The 21,200-nt window shown below is 44.6% G+C and overlaps 1 protein-coding gene across 9 annotated transcripts in view; it reads left to right on the top strand.

Annotated features, from left to right (window-relative positions):
* The window catches only part of STK4 (serine/threonine kinase 4), a 64,178-nt gene that overhangs the window by 12,723 nt on the left and 30,255 nt on the right, over window positions 1–21,200 (top strand). For 6 of the 9 annotated variants that reach the window (XR_015702866.1, XM_087749410.1, XM_087749416.1 and 3 more), the window contains one exon: window positions 12,764–12,921. Coding sequence is in view for 8 of the 9 variants with exons in the window: in XM_087749410.1 (XP_087605536.1) it covers window positions 12,764–12,921 (158 nt within the window). In the remaining variant the exon portion in view is untranslated. The other 3 variants (XM_087749412.1, XM_087749414.1, XM_087749415.1) reach the window with 3 other exon arrangements.

Below are 21,200 nucleotides of genomic sequence, written 5' to 3'. Positions count from 1 at the left end.
TCTAGCATGGGGTTAACCAAAAAATGTGTGTTGCTTTAGAAGGTGATCTGGCTGCAACCCGGCATCTGAAAACAGCAAGCCTGTTTCAGAACTGATGCATCAAATGAAGGGCTAAGTTTATGAAATGACAAATATCTTACACGTTTCAAGCACAGCAAGGAGCTAGCATCTCGTTTGACTTGTGTGTTTCTTTAGTGTTACTTTAATCGCTAAGGACAACTGAATAAAGTGTGTGTTGCTGTTCCGAGACATTCAAGTTGAAATCTGTTCTGCCCTAAAATAGAAAAGCTGGCTAAAACTACAAGCCTTGTCATGAGATGTAAGATTTACAATGATGTGACTTTGATCTCTGATAGTCTGTGGAAGACCTCACAGTTTGAGCTGGAAAAGGGTTAAAAATGCTTCTTTCGTTAAAGAAATGGCAGGGAGAGCCTCCCTGGAAAAGTACGACTAGAAAAAAAAAAATAATCTTTTCTGAATTATGGATTCTCAGAGAAACCCGTCCCTGCTAGGTGGGTCGTCTCAGCAGTGTTGAGGCCGGGGCAGTCACAGACGACCCAGCTGGCCAGCATGGATGGTTGCTCAAGGCCTGAGGAAGGTGCTGAGTGGGGGCTCGGCAGTAGTCAGATGTGACCATCGTAGGCAAGGCTTGTGCTTTTGGCTCTTGCGCTGCTTCCCAAGACCTCCTTGGCCATCTGATTTTGAACCTGTAGCTATTGTGGGAGAGGAAAAAATTCTCAACAAGAGTTTGGAGAAATCCTTTTCTCAGGAATTTCTGTGTTGAAAGCATCTTCCATGCGGGGGCCCTCTAGAGCTTGTGGAAAGACCCTGGGTTTGAGAGTGAAATTTCAGCAGAACCTGTTTAAAGGGTTTTCCGAACCGGCAAGCACTGAATTCAGCACATTAAGAAACAGAGGTGTCAGCCCCTATAGCAGTTGGTGGCCACAAAGACGATGGAGTGATGCCATCGGGTTTTGTGGAGCAAGGTGGCTCTAGCAAGGAGACAGGTGGATGCCTGGAGCACCTAAAAGGTCACCCAAAGAGTGGGACACGTTAACAGCCTTAAATAAACGCAGTGACGTTGCAGTTTCTTTACAAACGGACACCGCTGTTGGTTTCTCACCATCAGTGTGTGCCGTTCCGTTTCACGACTCACAGTAACAGGGCTTTACTGCCTGTGGTGCTCCTGCGCTGGCTGCCAGCCGGGTGTACGGAAAGCACCTCTTCAGTTTATCTCCCCAGTTTAACACGTGCTTGTCTTCTCATCATCTTTTTAAGATTGCAGCGCTTGCGACTCAAAAGCATCTAATGCTCTCTACAAAGTAGCGTGCAGAGGGTTGAGGAGGCGCCTTTGGTAATCCCTTTTGCAAGGACGTACGCTCATTTGTACGCTCATTTTGAGTAGAATCGGTGATGAGGATATAGCAATGGCTTTCCTGTAGTGTGTCTAACCTCAAGAGGGAGCTCCAGAACCAGCTCGAAGGGCTCTAGATCTGTGACAAGAAAGTGGATTTTTTTCTTTTAACCCCCGCTTGGACTTCAGACTTCTTCAACACGCTCTGTTCTTCCACCGCTGCTGCGTACCCGTATTCGCAGCCGAGGGTGGCAGCAGGGCGTGAGCAGCTCTGCCGTCGGGGGGGGAGCATTTCGAGGTCCCGGGTGCAAGCGATGGTTGGCGCTGGTACCGCTTTCGTCTCGATGGGTTTCCCGCGGTGGTATCGAGCGAAACCCAGCTGGACTCGGCACTCTCTGCTGCAGCTTGTGCTGCATTTTAATAACTTGTACCTTGATTGCAAGAAATCTGGTGTTAATGAAAATGATTGTACCAGCCTAAAACTTAACTTTTCCTCAACACCCCATTCTCTTCCTTCCCCAGTAGCATAATGCTGAAATTCTTGCTGCTGCACAGCTTGCCCCTCGTGAATTGCCTATAGCTCTGTTTTTCAGCTTGCCGTTTCCATATGCACGTTCTCTTAACATTCAGTTAAGTTGATTTAACTGTAAAGCTCGGCAGCCTGCTGCAGAACTCTCTGGAGCAGGTTCTTTTCGTAATCTTAAATACAAATGTAATAATGCTGTTTGGAAACAACGGAGTTTGAAGAAGCTTCATTGATTTATATTTTTAAAGAAGTCTATATTTCACTTGGCAGCTTGTGTTATGACTCACAATAAAACCTGTTTTAAGTCAATAAAAAAGACCTGATTTTTCTTGCGTGGCATTAGTAGGAGAATTTAGCTTTCCTAGGTGTCTGGGGCTTTTTAACTGCAGGCTTCTGAGCTCGTGTTCTAGCGTGTCGTCCTAATTAAAAGAAATAAATCTGTGTCTTTACCAGTTTTTGGTTTGGTTTTATTTGTTTTTAATGTAAAAAGTGTTTATGGGACATTAAAATATGATGCTTTAGACAGGATCGTCTTAGAAATCTCTAGCAAACAACTTCCAATAGCCTTGAAAGTGATTCTTGCCTACATCAATTCATGACTTTTCAGACTCGGAGGAGAAGCATTCTTAAATTCTCCTATTTTACATTGTAGGGGAAGTTTTGTTTTGCAGTCAATGGAGCTGTAATTCTGCTTGCTTAAACTCTTTCATTTGCTTGGCTTTTTTCTGGGCACTCAATATAAATATTCAGGCAGCGTTAAAAATGTCACTATGACATTCTGTTACACATTTTGAAAGCACTCAAGTGATTGCCTGAAACCGCGGATACTAAATTGCGCTGCAACACATTTTATTTATAAATCGATTGCTAACAGATTACTTATGGATTGCAGTTAAACTGTTCCAGGAAAACTTTGGAAGTGGCTGAGGAACTATAGCTGAACAGTCATTTGTAATAACAGACAAGACATTGTGCTTGAGAGCTGGAATACTTTTGAACTGTGAATGTCTCCGAAATAATCTTTTTTAACTTCTTCTGTGGGAGAATATATAGTGCTAGTAAACAGCGCAGCATTTTTTTTACTCTTTCTTCTTTTGCTTTTTCCGCTTTATTTGCTGTAGGTTTTTAGATAGTGGAAACTTGGCGTGAGTTTCTCTTCGATGTAAAGAGTGGAACGTAATTTTATAATAAAGCAGATAAACGTATTGCCTTCCTTGGACGCTGCGATACGATCGGATCCAAGTGAAACAGGATCTAGTTTGTCTCGTACTATAATCTGTCCGATTTTCTATGTTAAAGTGCCTCTTGCTTGTTTAAGCACCAAACGAAACGACGCTGGAGAAGGCAGAACTGCCAGCAGTGGTGTGAGCTGGGCTGTCTGGTTTTTGGGCCGAGACGAATGAGGGATTTGGAGAGGGTGGAAGAATTGGGGGGGGCGAGGGGGGGCTTGGGGAACGCGGGACGCGTTCAGTAGCGCATCTGGCGCAGAGGTAGACCAGAAGCTCTAGTAACGCCGTTGCCCCTACCTCGATAATGTAATGTGCAGGTAAAAATTCTTAATAATTTGTGGAAGTTTAAAATAAAAAATTCTAGCCTTAGTTCTTATAATAAAGTTAGGTGTGGTTTGGGTTTTATTACACTTTTGCCATGCCCACGCTGCTAAGCGTGGTTGTGTCCTTTTAAAAAGGTATTTCCCCTTCTGAGGGGAGATTGGGTTTCATTAGCAAATTAAATGAGCAAAGATGCAAACTTGGCAACTTTCTATTGGAAAAATGGATCCGAGTAAGCTTGTTGGTCTCGGTGGCTTTGTGAGGCATCCAGCGGGTTACACTTAAACCTAAACCGGAGAAGCGTTGCTGCCAAGACTCAGGAAACTTTTTGTCTCCGCTAATTAACTTGTAATTTTTCATGTGAAGCGATGGCTGTAAAAGCTGTAATGTGAACAGCAGAATGAATATGGATGGCAGAAGGTTTATGCGATTGCATTAATATTATAATTGAATAAACTATTACTGGTATGTAGCTGAGGTAACTATAGGTGGTGTAGTGTCAGCAGCTGTCCCAGAAGTGCAGGTGCAGGCTATCCCGATGGCTGATGCATGTCCTGTAGAGAGTGGCTCCCATTTTGTCAGGATTTACATCATGGGTATGGCCAAGATACTGTGGTTTGCCTCCGGTTTTCTCTGTAGACAGTAGCTCTTCGCAGCAGCTTCCCACTACTTGGTGTTAATAAAGTCCAGTGGTACAGTTCTGTGTTTAAAATAAGCTGGTCCGTTTAGGCATAGTTGGACCATAAAACGCTCTTGGCGTTATGCATTTAAATAACAGGCTGTTCATAGAAACACCTACATCGCTTAAATTCTTCTCAAACCGTGAGAAGCATCGTACTGCCGCTCTTGAGGTGCAGAGAATGCAAATCTCCACAGATAAGTCTTCTAGCTGTGTTAACTTTTTTTACTCTTATCTTTTTTACTCTTATCTTTGCCTTGCTGGCAAACTTGACGTAAACAGCAGCCAGCACGTTTTGTTTAAGAATAATATCAAGTTGCGGGGACACGCGGACAGGATTTTTGAGCGATGGGAGGAGTTGTATATGCTGTCATTTTGTTGTTGGGTTTTGGTTTTTCTGTTTGAACAGCGGTAGGCTACCGGAGTTCTGCGCGATGTGTTAGCAATGGCAGTAGTGGCTCTGTGCAGGCTGAAGCGTGAAGAAAAGTCAAGTCCGGGATCTAAGTTGGATGCGTTTGGTTGTCCTGAATATTTGACAGAGCTTTAAGGCTAAGACAAAGTTAATCATCTGTTAATATTTGTATTTTCAGAGACACTGAAATTGGAGAAAGATGTATGTGTTTAACACAGCCGGTTTTGCTGTTCCTAACACTTGATTATTAAGCACCCCTGCATTTGCGATGGCGGGGGATGGGAAGGAGGGGGATTTTGGTTTTCTGGACAGAAGCGTTGTCTTGAGGGAGAGTATGACTAACAGAGTCCTGAACAGCATCCAGGAGCCAGTATGTTTCAGGAGACTCAACCGAGACAGAGTAGTAGTACATCACTCGGTAAGTATATCTCCATCCCATACGCATGCATATATTTGCACGTACAGGCAAACTGTAACCTACCTGTCTCTTCGAAGAATAAACTCGCTTCCTACTGGATCCAGGTAAACCCTGGAGAAAGCTTTCCTCCTGAGCAGGAATGAGCAAAACTCTATAAACTCTTAAATTCCTTAACTGCAGAAGTTTAAAACCAAATTCATTTTTACCGGCAGATTTTCAAGCTTCAGGAAAAAAGAAGTTCATTGCTGTGTTGTTTTCTGTTCTCTCTAGATAAGCAAATGAGTTTCTGGGTTATGAATAAAAGGGTGTTTAGCATATGCTAACTGGGCTACGTGCCACTGGGGGAGCCCGAGCCGTTACCCACAGCGTGCTGGACCTGAGGACTGCAGCCCTGCCGACGAGGTGGCTTCTCCTCCAGATTGATCAGACCCCGAGCCAGATGACGCAGGCTAGGAAACGTTAGCTTTATCCCTCGTGCACCTTCCCGTCTCGCTGCCTGTGTCGCATAGTTGCTGGACTAAATTAGCAATTCAAGCTAATGAGGTGGAAGATGTAGGTGTCCACTGAAAATCTGTGATGGAGGAAGAAAGCTGCTATATATTTATGATCTTTTCCGAGTCTTTACGTAAAAGAGATTCAAAAGGAGGTAACCTGGTCTTAAACAGCTTTCATTACTGTGAGGGTTTCCTCCTCTTTCAGAAAGAGTCCTCAATTATATACACCACAGCTTTGGATGAGTGTCGGTACTCTTTTCCTTAGGTGACTTTGATGCTTATCTTCATTCAAAGAGATTAGTTAGGATACCTAGCGTTGATTTTTATGGTCATTTAGGAGCTCCTCCTTAATAGCAGGACCTGTCAGGCATGTTCTGCTTCGATTTAGTTTGAGATAGGCCATAATTATGGAAAGGCTTCATATAGATATGAAGTGTTATGGGGTCCGCTTTTAATGCGAGGAGATCTCAGCTTGCGTTGCCATGGGGTGAATTCATTAATGATGGAGCACTTTTTGCTCTGGTTGAATAAATTGGCATCCCTGCTCTGCTGCATAAAATGACTCAGTCCTGTTCATACTGTACAAATTATGATGTCCAGCTGCTAAAGTTCATCTGTGATCTCTGAGAAATACCCTGAAGCAAATAAAACTGCAATTCCAGTTGAAATTTAATATTAATGAAGTGTTGCTTGCACATAATCATCAGGTGCTGTTTTGTGCGTCCCAAATACGCGCGTTTCACGCCTCAAAGTGACATAATTCGGTCTAAAGCAGACAGAAGCTTACGGGGCTGCGGGGGACTAAGCCTGTTACGTGATCCGGCGGTGAAAGATGACATTGGATATGTGAACCCTTAAAAAAAAATACATTAAAAGGGCAAGGAGGGAAGGTGAGAACTCTAGGGGATGATGGTTTGAATGCCGAAGAGCTGAGGCTTGCTCAAGAACGAGCACATCCACACTGGCGACCCGTGAACTTCAGACTGGAAACGAGAGGGTTTATAACTTCAGGAGAACAGCAAGCTTGTCAGCAGCAAGGAAAAAGCAAACAAATTGCTTTACAAGAGATCTTGATCCCTCTGTGAAAGGGACTATACAATCTTGTATATGATAGCAGAAGCCCAGGCTGCTTGTCCCGGGGGATCCTTTCTGGCGTTACAGCTGACTCAAGGCAGCGGTAGCTCTGCTTTCTTTAAAGCTAACGTGAGTGCTCTTCACTGCATCTCTGCAGAGCTGTTTTGAGCTCCTGCTCGCAGGGCTGCAACGTCCCGGGCTTTGTGCAGGGCGTTCGTGAGCCTCTCCTAGCGCAAGTCGGCTTAAAACGTTTGGGTGTTGCTCCAGGCACCTCATTCTCGTAAACACGAGTATTCTCCAGAGCTGAGGCCAGTTGTCTTTCTGAAGACTGCGGCTTCCTGAAATCTTGACAAATGCATACGTGTGTACCCAGTACGACGCTTTAGTCCGATATTGCTAATGTAGTAATTGATCGCTTCATTGCTGTTGATTTACATTACCTTCTTGTAGATTAATTTATAGCATGATCTGACTGTTCCCAGCCACAACTCGAGCTCTAACTTTTGTGATATAAGGGAGGAAATCTCTCACCGTGTCTTGAAGAATAGGAATTTTAAGTATTAACTGTATTAACTTAACTGACTTGAGTAAAGAGCACAAAAAATGTGTTCCTGAGGTTGGCCCTCTCTCTCATGACAAGCTTTGGGACTCCCGAATCCACCCTAGGTAGGTAACAGCAATCTCTTTCAAGAGGAAAGAATAACAAAACAAGAATTCTTCTGCTGTCAAGTTTGAGTAGAGAAGGATAATTTTAGAGAAAAGCAGAAATTCTAGTTTCATTGCTTAGCAAGCTTCTTCAGATAGATAGGACTTTGTAAAACCCACTTTCCTTTTGAAGGCGTCCTTTGAAGCTCACGAGCTTCTGAAAGTTTTCAATTGTGAGAGCTGATTTGACAAAATCAACAAAATGAGTGCTTTGATTTCTGGGACTAGATGATACTGAATGATCTGGTTTCACGGATACTCTTTACTGCTGGGAAAAAAAAGGAAATCTCTTGCTGGCTTAATTGACTGTGCTGTTTCTTCTTTATCATTCTACTTTCCCTGCAGCATCATATGGAGATAGAAGTGTCTGGAAGGCCCTCCACACCTTCGTTGTCATCTTTTGCTTGCCGTAAGGAGGCCTGTGGGCTGCAGTCAGCCACTAAGACATCATGACCTCTTCCGTTCCCTCCGGTGTTCAGACGGGTGACGTTTTTTGGGAGGGAGCACGTTGTTGTTTTAGTGTTTTCCTTAAAACTTGCCGTTGCTGTAGCCTGCAGAGGAGGATCCGGTACGCTGCGGCCGCTGGCTGTTGCTGATGTTGCCCCGCAGTGGCAAGTTGTTGCCTTGGCTCCTTGCAGTGCCCTGCCCGTAGCCGTCGTCTTGCTCATCTGGGCTGCTTGTGCTTTGGGTGAGGACTGTCCTGGCTTGCACGGTACCGCGTGCGGCTGGACTTTTGCTTTCCAGTGCTGAAAGGGTAACACTATTACTGAGGTAGCAACCTCCTTTAAAAATCAAAATCGAAGGGCATATTTGTTTTTCACAATTGATGGCATTCTCTACCGTTGGACCCCCCAATTCCACATCTTTTTCTGTTCTCACGCACAATACCGATGTTCTTATACTTTTCTAAACGTGACTTTATACCAGGCAGCGCTTGCGAGTTTTCCGCAGAGGGCTTCTGCCCTTCGCCGCGCGGCGGGCTGGACGGGGAGCGGTCCTCCCAGCGCCGGCGGCCCTCTGCAGCTACCCAGACCTGCAGCTCTGCAGTCGGCTGGACCGGCTCCAGCGGAGCTGCGGCGTTCCATTTGTGTAATTAATACAGCTCCTAAAAGATGACTGCGTATCTAAATGGTAGACCGTTAATGGCTCCAGGGACCTCTTGCGGCTCGTCCTTATAAGCAACTCTTTAGGTTCCAAAATAAATGCGCGGTGAAGCCTTTCTTGTCGCCGCAGGGTGACCTGCTCATAAAAGGCTCTTCTCTGCCACGCTTGTGATCTCACTCTCTGTCAAATGTTCGTATTTTAGTCTAACCCTATAAAACAAGGAAGCCAAATGCTTTTTGGCACGGACACGTTTAGTGCGGTGTCGTCTTTCAGCAGTATCTGCTTCTGCAAAGAGCAGTGATCGATTTTTGTCTTCGGCTGCCTGGTATCCAAAGCTTAAGGGTACAGCAGTGTGATTCTTGTGTTGAATTAATAGCAGATCATCTTTGGAAAGCTGACACTGTTGTTAAGCGCCACGATTAATGAAAAGAAATCCAGTTGTGCTGGGATGATAATTGATTTGGAGTAATGTCTTTCTGTCTCCGGGAGCGCCCCTACTGAGATCATACCAGCAACTAAAATTTCAGACACTTTTAGATCTGTATTCTGGATATTTTTCATTTTATATTATCTTTTTTTCCATTCTTTCTTTGTCAGTTAGCAATCTCTATTTTAATCAGTTTAAAAACAAAAACCCCCCAAAACGTTAAATAAAGATGCAGCGTTACATGCTGATGTGTAGAAATGTGCTGAACTTGGTGACTAAATGTTGGCTGCATTTGGAAGGCCTGAGGCGGCGGCAGGGCTCGGTGTCGGGCAGCGGGCGTGAAGAGCGTGAGTCGCAGAAGCGCTGGGCTCGGCCGGGACCCTGGAGGCCGTCAGCCCGTCTCCCCGTCTGCTGGCCGGGACCAAGTGCGATGTCAGATCCGGTTGCCCAGGGCCTTGCGCGGTTGCTCCAGCCCTGCTCCCTTGCACAACCATCCCTGTTGCGAAAACTTTCTTCCTTATGTTCAACCGAGTTGCCCTTGCTGCAGTTCGGACCCTTCGTCCCATCCTTCCCCTGGGGAGAGCGGGGCTCTGGTGGCCTCTTGGGGTGGGAGATGGCAGCCAGAGCCCCTCCTGCCCTCCCCGGGCTGGCAGAGACCCTTGCGGTGTCCGGCAGCCTTCTGCTGCAGCCCCCCGGCTTTTTGGTTGCTTGTCCTGGTGGGGTTGAAAATTCCTTAAAAATATAAATTTAGCTCTCGTTAGTAAGGTATAAGTTTGTAGATGTGTGCTAAGGGGAGCAGATATTGGGTGGTGAGGGGGAGCAGAAATGACATTAGTTCTTCAGGATTATAAACTACCACCACCACTTCGTGTCCTTCCTTTGTTTCATTTCTGCCTGAAAAGAGGAGTTTTATTAAATAAAGCTTGGGTTTGGACATGCCTCTCAATAATTCGGTGATGCTGCAATAGGTGGTTGTTCAGTAGATGTAACTAGTTGTTTACAAATATTGCAGTTCTTGGTAAAATACCAGCTGTGGGGAAATGAGCATGATTATTTTAAGTGACACTCTGAATTCAGCTCTGCTATGAGCGAGCAGTCTTTTTAAAAAAAGAAAATGGGAAAGAACTGAATGAGCCAGTGTCACTGGAGTGAAACACTTGCTTTCAAGGTCTCCTGTGCTGCAAATAATTGTTTTCAAAACACAGAGGGTGAGCTTCATTTAGATTTTTTTTTTTATTTTATTTTTTTTATTTTCCCTAGGAAGCCTGAATTACGGAGACCTAGGCCGGCTCTCAGGGAGCTGTGTATAGCTTAGCCTAGGTGGTTATGAATTCCTCTATTTCTGCAAAATCGGTTGGTGTTAAACGTTGCCGCGATTGCCCATAACAACTTGCCTCCTGCTCCAAACAGGCTGGACTGCAGCAGAACGCAAGGGGTGCGTTTCCTTCGTCCTAAATAAATGTTTTATCACTTAGCGGTAATTAGATCGCTATTGTATTTCAGTAATTATTCCCAACAGCAAATCTGTTGTCCGCTTCGCAGGCGTGTTCCCTGACTGACCTTCACGCAGCCCGTCTGAAGGTGTCTTTCTTGCTCTCATTCTGTATGATGAGTTTTTTGGGGTTGGTTTTAAAAAAAGGGGAACTACTGCCAGGGGTAGAATAATTTCTTTGCTCCAGTTGTCGTGGTGCAAAAGTAGAAGCACTTCAATTCACGCTCGAGCTTTTAGCTGACCCTGGAGAGGCAGCGCGATGCAGTGCTGCTTCAAAACGCATCGGGAAATTTCAGGCTGTGCAGAGCCACGCTTCCCGCAGTATCGCGGCCCAAATACCCTGCCAAGATTTCTCATACTTTGCGGAAATTGGTGCTGTATTTAACATGTCTGTAGACAAATAACTTCCTAAAGTATCTCATAGCCGACCGAGGAATTCATACACTTGTCTGAGGATCAGACAGAGTCTGCCAGGGAAGTTCTGGATCACTGGACGGCAATTTTATGTGCAAGAATAATACTGGGTGATTAAATCTTAATGGGTTTCCAGAGTAGCTACTATTTTTTCAGGAGGAAAGCGCTGCGGAACGTCCTTAGCGAGGACTGCCCTGTGATGGCACAGACCCTTGTAGGAGAGCCTCTGCGTTACGCAGGCCCCACGAGCGCCTCAAAGGACGGCTCCATCCCCTCTGTGCTTGTCTGAAGCTCTAAACGTTTGGCTGATGGCCTGCCTGACAGATTATATTTATTTCGCGTGTACGGCATTCAACAGCGAACTTATTTCCGCAGTCCAGAATTAGGCTATTTTGATTTGCTGTTAACTCTAGTCCTAGTCCTGCTTTCTGAAAATGATGGTTTCTGCATTGAGCCGTGTTTGCAGCTGCCGTGGTCTTGCGGTGCAGCCCCGTTAAAGCATGTTTTCTGTGTGAGCCTGCCTCTTTGTTTCGATTGAGATAATATTCACAAGATATTAGCTGTGCTGTAAGCGACAGGACAGGCCGGGTAGTCAGCAACACCTGATGCTGTGCCGGTTGCACTAGTAAAGAAATCTTCCTTTGGAGATAGTGAAGGTCTCTCGATCTTGACTTGCTGTGACATTAAATTTTGTGTTTTCTTCCTGTATCGGTTTTTACGTGGTCTCTGCTAGGAATCAGTATTTTCATCCTCTGGCTTTTCATCAGTTCCTTCCCGATGGCGCTGCCGTCAGCCTGCAGCTGAAGCTGCCTCTCTTCGGGAGCCCACCTCCTCTCTGCAGACAGCACCGGGGATCCGCTCTCAGCTGGGAACTTGGGACCTTGCCTTTCTTCCTCCGGTGGTGGAAGCCTGTTTGCTGAACGGGTTGCTAGGTTTACTTGTATGTAGTGGTACTTAAATCACGCGGGCAGAGATTCGGATGGTGTGATGGCTGAAGGAAGAAGGGACGCACGAGTGCGCGTACCCCTGATCCCCCCAACGACCCAACGGACCTAGGCACCCTATGAGAATGCAGTTTTATTAGCTCGTTGCTTTTAATGGATCAGCAGTGTTCTTCCTTTTCTTTTAACTTCTGCTTGTTCTAAAGAATAATTTAGACAAATAAGAATAATGTAAATCTGGTTGTGCTAAAGCTTTGTGCTCTTGGCTGTATCCTTCCTTCTCCCATCAGTATGGGTGAACTCCTTGTTATTGAGAACGGTGCTTGGGAGGCTTATGAGACCCGCTCTTAAAAATCAAAGTATTCCTATTTAGGGGGTTATTTTGACTCCTCTGTCTCTCTTTGTACCCTTACCCATTTCTTATTACCCCAAGTTTCTTAAATGCAGTCTGGAATTGAATGGTTAATCTATGTATCTGGCTTATTTGAGTACTCCACTAAGAAAGTGTGTTCAGAGGAATTAACTTACAAAAAGAAAGCTAGGGCAGTAAACTTGAAAACTTACTAACTGACTGTTTATAAAAAGAAAAAAAAAAAGCAGCTTTGCAAAGTAATTAATCCTTTCTACCCAAGAAACGTAGAACTTGACTACTCCTACCCAAGGCAAGTTACGTGATGTTTCTACGGTGGACGTGGTCTTTGAAAGCCTCGCTTTTGTACTATCCCATTGATAAACATAAAGACGAGCTTCTGCTTGTAAAACACCACCGTTTAGTTTGGGAACTTTGCATATTTTGCAGCGCACGCAACGTGGCTGGGATGAAAAAATCCCAGCCTCTCTAGTTGGTAGCAGTTTAGGTCTAGCATTCAGTGTGTGGAGCTCGGTTACCTGGTGGTGTGCTGTGATGGCTGGATTGCAGGTCTAGGGCCGAGGCCTCCAGCATTGCAGTCACTCGGGTGGTGGGTTTTAAGCTTCCCTTCCCCGGTTTTCTCACTGTAGAGTCAGTTTTATCTTTGAAAAGCTGCCAAAAAAATAGTACTTTAGCAGCACTATGTGATTTAGTGTGTGCAAAAAAAAGATGATCACTTTTGGGCATGATGTAAGGCAGTATAACAGAAAGTATATTTTTCAAAACAACTGTTTTTTTTTTTTTTTTATTTTTAATATTTCCAGGGAGGGATGAAACGATGCAGCCGGCCAAACCATCATTCCTTGAATATTTTGAGCAGAAGGAGAAGGAGAATCAAATCAATAGCTTTGGGAAGAATGTGTCTGGCCAGACAAAAAATTCATCTGATTGGAAAGTACCGCAGGATGGAGACTACGAATTTGTAAGTCTATACTTCGAAATTCAATCAATGTGACAGTCTTTAAAAGTTTTAGTCAGAGCTGCTGTAAGATTATTTCTTGTTTTGACAGACTGATGGGAACTTGAGGAGATTCTAATTGCTAATGCATTTGGATGGGGCATTTTGAAAAACTCATTTTCTTTAGGTCTTTCTCGGTAATCATAACCAGGCATTATCTGTATGCTTTCCTTCTTTAAAACCAAACAAATGAACAAAAAAGCCCGAGGACATGAAGGTACAAGCTATCTTGCTTTACTTCCTCATTATGCATTTAAAATAAAAACCAGAATTCCAGATGGCAGTTGGAAGATGCAAATCCTGAATGTATAGTGTTAGAACCATCGAATTTTCTTGTTTTTCTCAAGCTTTGGCACTGGGCTTTGTTTTATTATATAAACATGGAGCTCGTCTTCATTTCTCTTTCAAATCCTCAATTTCAGTCTTCCTAACTAAGGTTCACGTGCTCAGAATTTTTAGGAACTCTTCAGAAGTCCAAAGAAAGATCTATTATTCATAAATTTTATGATTTAATTCTTTTTGTGAGGATGGAAAATGTCTGCTTTGAGTTCAAAATGCCAGAAGATGCGAGCTCTGCTGAACGCTGTTCCCTCCGCTGCGTTTTCATGCAATGATACTTCACTGCAGCCGCTTTTTTAAAGTGCATCGTGCGCCCTTCGGACGTCTGTTGGCGTTGCCGCGGTTCAGGTCGTCACGCCGCGTTCGGTGGTTGGTGAGATGCGCTCCACCTTCACAGCGCAGCGTGGAAAGCGAAATCCCTGTGCGAGTCACGACTCCAGGAGATGTTTTGCTTTAAGACTGGAATAATAGCTGGAGCCTTTCGTTCTGTCTGTACAGATTGTATAGCCTACTGCTGTTACATACATTGTGTTGTCTTTGCTGCTGCATCTCATATTTTCCTCTTTAGACTGAAAAGGATGGCTAGCTGAGGGGACCCGCTGCGTGCTCTCTCCTGTAGCCCTTTGCACTACGTTATGGTTAGCCTGAAGGCTTAAAGTCACTGCATAAACATTTTTTGCAAAAAATAACCTGCAAGCTGCCTGTGTATCACAGGGTCTGGACCAAATACACAATTCCAGTCGAGTCAGATACTCCATTTATCTCATTCACCATACATGCTGTAACTTAATTTAATGATAAACAATTATTTTTCAATGTGTGGTATTTCCCAGGAAAGACGGGCTGGTTTGGAATATCTTAGAAGTCTTTTGTAGTCTGCAGAAGATGGCCCAAGGGGAAATTTGCTGTAATTTATTTCCCTTTCTAATTCGGTTGATAACAAGTTTCGCAATTACCCGGATTTCCACTGAGGAGGATGTGTTCCGCCCTGGGTGCTGTCAGCCGCAGGTGCAGGCTACACCCAGCGAGGGGCACAGGCAGCGCGGGTGACACGAGGAAAGGTCGGTGCCGTTCTAGCAAGCGGGACCTACCAGTATTTTTAGAATGCGCGAAGCGAGTGTCTTGACACGCGCGTGACCTTGTTTGCTGGTTTCCGTTAGCACTGAAGTATTGCCATGTGCATAGATTACCAGTGCGCTGGAAGCAATAAAAGCAAGCAATAAAAGCTAGCAATAATTCGGGCTTTGGGTCACCTTCATGTAGTAATTTGGAGAAATTTCGCTTCCCAGCTGCATGTATTTCTCTAGTTCCACTGAGTATGAATATACCAGCCTGCCTTGCATGCAGATTTTGTAAGAGAGCTGCTTTCTTTTCTGTAGGATAAGAAAAATGCTTGAAAGCAACCTTAATAAATACATGTGGGTGTTTGTGTAGTGCTTATCTGAGGGTTAGTAGCGTAACCTCAGGTTGTGTAATGTATTCAAAAACTTAAACCTGTGTTTTCCTGTTCGGCTAAAAATAGATGAATTTGGCTAGCTATGGGCAAAAGTCATGTTTATTAATGCTTTGCTAATTGAAAGCATCAATGCAATAAGTGTGGTGGAATAAGAAAATATACATTGCCTGGCAGGTGTATCGAGTACATCCGTCCTAGACCTGCCCGCAGCTGTAACTTCTGCGTTGCCAAAGGAGGCAGGTTTGAGCAGAGCGCGTCTACGGAGTTTGCAGGATTCCACGGAAAGAGGAGATCCGTGAGATGCTGGGGGAATACGAGTTCCTCCTGGGCCTTAAGACATGATTGAAATATTATTGCTTTGTGCTGCTGCAGACTAGGCAAATATGCCTTGTCTTCTCTTCTGTATTCCTCCTATGTGACTAGCACCTGGAGTCTCCCGTCTTCCAAAAAAAAAAGGGCAATATTAAATTACAAAAGATTTTTTTGCTCTTTTCCCCTGTGTCAAAACCATTTGACCTTTTCTTGATTAACATTGTTCCTCTGAAGCAGGCAAGTAAGACACTATTTATATCGCAATGTCATGTTAGATGAGGGTTAGATCGAGTCAGCCCCATCCACCGCAGAGCTGAAACCCAGAGATCCCATTCTAAAAGGTGAGGAACTCCATTCCTCGCAGACGTGATGCTCCAGCTATGTCCTGGTTGTGGTCGGAGATGGCATAAACCCAGTGGATTTCCAGCCGTGGATTTCGGAGGTAGAAGTGATTATTAACTGATCAGTCAATGCCCGATAGCGCTAATGTGTACCCCCACTCGTGTTTGAACAAGAATCTCTGAAGATTTAAGCCCTGCTTGGTTACAAAAAATGTTTTCAAGAACGTTATGATTTATTTAACATGGGGGAAAAATACTAATTATGGGCAAAAATTCTTGCTTTTAGGAAGACTGTAACAAACTCTCATATGAAAATGCCGCAGGGGTAGGCTGTTAATGGGCAGGCTGCACTCTGTGTAGAATCCCTAATTGCCATAATCAGAGCTCAAAATTTTTGTAGTTGAATTTAATTTTGCCAGTGAACATTAGTCACACGCTGTCGCACAGACTTAAAGTAATAATGCTAGAAGATTTGTTTAGACAATGTCATACCTTTTTTCACTTTAATCTTTCAGTAGTCCTGTAACATACAGCAAAATTGATTGTGCCGTGTTTCCTGCCCTTAGACACACCAAACCCTTTGCTTATTCCGATTTTAGAAGCCTTTTGACTGCTCTGTTTAGGTATAGACTTAGGTATAGATACATAGCTCTATATTAGAATACTGTGGGTCAGTATGCTAATATCACTTGTGGCTAAAGTGGGATCACTTGTTTTTATTCTGGCCTTCAGTCTTGCAGACCTATTGTAGCGCATATTTGTGGATCATCCAGTCGTGAATGTTCTGTATTACATCGCTGATCATTTCATTGAAAGCCTGTTTTGTTAGCAAATGAGCAGGTTCCAGCCCTTCATGGCTTATGGTAGCTATGACAATACTGAAACCTTTACGGTTTTATTTCATGAGTGTGGTTTCACGGCGAAACCGAGTGGCAGTAGAGCCATTTTGAATTTTGCCGTCGTGATGCAACTGCTGGTTTTTTAATACCTGTAGCGTTGAGCTTAGGTTTTGCTGTAACTCGAATTGATAATTTTCCATGTATCAGTGAATCTATGCTAATTAAGTATCCTAGGGGCTTGTTTTGGATGTGGAGCCAAATAGGACTTGAACTTTTAACAGACGTTAGAGCAAGAGTGAGTACCGCAGGACATCGAGTCTTTACACAGGCTTTACGCAAGGAGTTCAAGCCGTTTGCTCCGAGGCTTTTCTGATTCCGGCACCGGTGTATCTGCCAACCGTTCCTGGCCTTTGTAAGGCAGCCCGTCGAGACCTTAATTGGTACAGACACTTTTACGTGGTCTTTAGCTGCTCTTGCCGGCTGTGCTTCGCTGGAAGAACACCAGGTGATAGCTGAGCTGTTGAAGGAGAGCGCCGGACCTCAGTGGAGAACTGCAGCCATCAGCAGTCGTTTTCTGCGCTGGCAATCTCCGTCCTGCTGCTGCAGCTCTGGGAAGGACGCTGACGCTCAGAAACAAGGTTTCTGCCCCTTTCCTAAGAAGTGTCCTGCTTCCTGAGGGAAGACTTTGGTTTGCTTGCATCTGCTAAGTCTTGGTGAATCAGACCTCTCCTCTCCCTGCAGTTACCACCAGCCGGTGGTTTGGGTCTTTCCTTCTCACTCCTTGGCCTGATGAAGAGGGTCTGCCTTCACAGGTTCTCTCATTGAAGCAGAAAAACTTTCGGAGCAGAACTTTTTTCCTTACAAAAATAAAATTAACGTTTATCCTTGCGAGCGCCAAGGTTTGCAGAAGTAGAAGGAGTAGACGTGGCAAATCTCTCGGCTTTCTGTGGCAGGACTGCAGAAGATGGCTGTTGTCAGGGCTTTTGCTCACAGGTTCACCACGCTTCGGTCTGCCGTCAGCGAACCTGTGTTTCAGGTCTTGCGTTTCCGTGCTGCGAGTGCTATGCTCTGCTCCAGCTCATCTTTTTAGCTCCCTTTGCAAAGCATCTCCTTGGCTGCTGATGGGAATTTCTTTGGACAGGAATGATTGGTGTGATTTCCCCCAGTTCCAGAAAAGACGTTACCACTTTTCAGCGCACAGTGTCATCTGTTTCTCTGCTGCTGGGGAAGCCTGTCCTGCAAGCAGTGGAACTGTTGCTTCTGAATTTTTTGCTGGGCGAAAGAAGGAAGGATGAGCAGGAGGTGTTAATTGCCTCTAATTGGGGGGAAGAACGCAGGTGCTGATCAGCTGCTGCTTTGGTCAGGGCTGCACAGTCGGAGCCCTCCTGCACAAGCAACGCCGCTTGCCTCCACCTCGCCATCTGCCAGGCAGAGAGGGGCGGGGAAGGGACTTTGCCGAGTTGCAGGGCTTGGAGGGCGGCCGCCTTTGGTCCCGCAGCTACAGATCTCTTTCCAGTCACCGCTTGTCTCGCCTGTTGCTTCCAAAGCGCGTGGGCCACAGCTGGCTGTCGGTGCCCGACTCCTCCGTGGATCGTGCTCCTTAAAATTCACTAATTTTGAGATGAGGCACCTTTGTTTCAAAAACGGCCGTAGACCGCTTACTGCGGTCTTTGGTTGTGTTTAGGAGCTCTTGCCCCGGCGTTCCTCTTCCTTGCCCTGGGTCCTGCCGGGGGCTCCTCGGGGCGGGAGGCTGCAGAGCTGGGTGGTTCCCCACGCCGGCGGGACAGGGGAGGGAGCCACAGAAACAGATTTCACGCTTGCCATTGCCGTTTGTTCAGCTAAGAGACAAAGCAATAGTCTGGCCAACTGCTGAAGCAAAACATCAGGAGAACACTGACGTTTTAATGAAGTCCAGTTTCTAAAAATGTATTCACATCTTTTGGAGTTCTTGAATTACCTGCACTGCAAGAGTTGGTATTGCACCTGCAGCCTCTTTTAAATAACTTGAATAACTGTATGTCCATTTATACTTACCTCATAGGAAACTATGGTATTTTTTGTGTCTGTCTGTCTGTAAGCAGCTTCTTGCCAGAGCTCTTAACAGCTACTGCTTAGATCTTTCTTTTTTACAAGTATAACGTAAATGAAAGCAAGCCTTCCTCTTACCTGAGTGGAGGTATAATTCTTTTTCTTGAAGTAGTAAAGAAAAACGTAATTTTCTGTTTACTGAGACAACGTTTCATTATGCTGCTCTCATCTGGGATATACTGCTTTTTATTAACATCCTCGTTTCTGTGCTTTTACTTAGTAGTTTGAAACATTACATTGGAAACAAAGATTTTCAATAAATGAGTAAAACCACTTCAGGTGTCTTTTCCAGCAGAGCAGGAAAGTGTGTCAGTCTAACGGCGCTTGTTCAGTTGGACAAACGGCTGTTGGTTTGCGGTGAAATCGTGAACGTGAATCCTTTTTCTTCTAGTTAGACAAATCAGGTATTGGTGCGACAGCAAGAGATTGAAGTTTATACTGAAAAGTTCATAGAAAGCTTAATTCTTTCAAAGCAAGTCGAGTCACATTAGGATCCTATTGTGTTTTTGAGTCTGGGGGTGGACACCAGCCCGACAGCGCCTGCAGATCAGCGTCTACTTGTGCGTCTCAGGCGCGGTCCAGGCGGTAGGGATGCCGGCCACGACGGATCGCTGCGGCTGGAGTCCAGCCGGGCGCTGCGGGGACCGATGGGCGCTGCGGCTCCGCACGCCGCTCGGCCCTGCCGTGCGCCTGCCGGAGCTGCAGCTGGCGTCTCACGGTGCGGCGTCACGTCCCTTGCGTCGCCCTGCCGCGTCCCCTACGCTGCTCTAGAGCGACTACGGGTAAACGTGGAGATCGCTCAGCGCCCTGTATTTCTTCTCCCAGCTGAGGACTGCGGTGAAGAATGGCTGCATACTGGAACCATCCGGTTCTTTCATTGGAAGTGATTTATAGGGAGGAACTGCTCGAGGGCAGGTGATTTATTGTTTATCAATAGCAGTAAACACCTTCTGCTTTACAATGACCAGAGCCTCTAATTTATTGTATTCTGTCTGTGAAGGTGTCATTTGTCTTCTGAACAGCTTGTTGTCTACCAGCACCTGGAACATTCAATGTCTTTGGTTTCTCTTGAACGTTCATTTGGATAGCATTTATTAGCAATTTAATATTGATGCTTTATAGCTGTACTGCCTTTTGTCTCTCCTTCTAAAAGTTCGATCGATTAAAAACTTGGGAGTATTTTCTGTACAGTTGCAGGCTTTGAAAATGACGGCAGGCTAAATAATGGGCTCTCGTTCTGTTGGAACTGGCCTTTGGGCCTTTTCGAGCAGTAGGAGGAAGGCATGCTGCGGATACATGGATAAGGCAGATGCTAGAAGAAAAGTGCTTGTATTATATGGGTAAGCTGCTGTCGTGTGACTTTTTATTTTTTATCATTTTGTCGTGTTTCCTGGCTACTGCGATCCTCTGAGCTTTATCTTCCTTTTACTTCCATCTTTTAAGCAGCTTGGTAAAGGTGTCAGAGGCAGGCCTCTACGTTAATCTTTCTGTTCCTCTCTTTCCCCCATCCAAATTACTCAAGTGAGTAATCGGAGCTGGTTCCTAGGACTCCAGAAAGTCTATCCACTTGGACAGGAGCAAAAAAAGCTTTATTAGAGTGTGCACATTTGCAGGTCATTTAAATGGGATGATTTGAGAATCAGATACTCTTGAGACTTCTATCGAATTATTATGAAACTTGCAATATGTTCGTTCTTTTCTGAGAGAGCCAGTTACTCTGACCCTTGTGTGATGAACAAAGATTGACTGTTCCAAAAATTCATTTGAATATGTATAGTTTTGTGTAGAAGAAAAAAAACGTTCGGTTAAAGTAGAGCTTTTTTCAGTAACATTTTTTCCAAGCCTAAACCAAACACTTTGAGTGAATCTTGAGGGATTTCCCTGTCCAAAAGTTTCTTCCCGTCATCTATCATGAACTCCCCTTTTTCCCAGCGGTGGCTGGAATAAAAATTACTTCTCAGGCACTGATTTCTTCCAATATTCTTACTTTGATCGTAAAGTGAACTTATTTGCTAGGGCATTCATCAGTTTGAGAAATAAAGCCAGATCTGGGATGGCTGACAGATAACCCTGTCAAGGCCCTGTGGAGCTAGGGCTGATTCCTAGTTGGGAAACAAGTCAACTTGTTTGTGCTGTGCCGAATCCAAAATAAAGCTTTTGTTCAGCGGGAGAGCATTAAGACCATAATTTTTTTTGGGGGGGAAACCCCAGACTCTAACAAAAAGAATATTTTTCTGACAACAGAAGACAGTCCAGCATAGACAGCTAGTAATTTCCAAACCCCATGGTATCGCCTGCTAATTGAGGGAGATCTTAAAGTGTAGCACCTAGCTGTAATTTCCACTGTGAAGTATGATTTATACAAAGAGACAGGTTTTTGTCATGTTTTATTCATTGCTTTTAAATGTCATCTGCCTTGATTCATAACATTGATGTCCCTTAAATGGATTTCCTTATTTTTTTTTTCCTTCAGCCATCTGCCAAGAATTTTTAAAGCCCTGCTAATTGTTTGTTTCTTTTAAGCACTACCTTTTCAGCACGCTTAGGATGTTCTTCCCAGCAAATACTTTTAACTAGTGACATCTTTATTAAGGAAAAATGGTTCATTTTGTCACCTTGTAATCAAACAGTCATTTTAAAAATAAGCCCAGGAACAGCTTGTTTCTCTCTTCTATTGTTTGTTAAGTGGGCTTGAATCTTCTGTCACGTTTGCATGAGGACGACACTCTGAACCTTACTGCAAACGTCATCGAATTCATGGCTGCTTCAAACCCCCGACGTGATTTACAGCAAGCTCTCTGTATGTAGGTTTTATAAACCTTTCTAAATTCCCTTTGTAACCACCAAAAAAAAACCCCGAAGAGACCA

The sequence above is a fragment of the Nipponia nippon genome, unplaced genomic scaffold (genome assembly GCF_047370975.1).
Source record: "Nipponia nippon isolate SJK-2023a ecotype South Korea unplaced genomic scaffold, ASM4737097v1 scaffold_13, whole genome shotgun sequence".
NCBI classification, from domain to species: Eukaryota; Metazoa; Chordata; class Aves; order Pelecaniformes; family Threskiornithidae; genus Nipponia; species Nipponia nippon.
The sequence above is the reverse complement of the archived record's forward strand: the minus strand, read 5'-3'. Positions and strand labels throughout refer to the sequence as shown.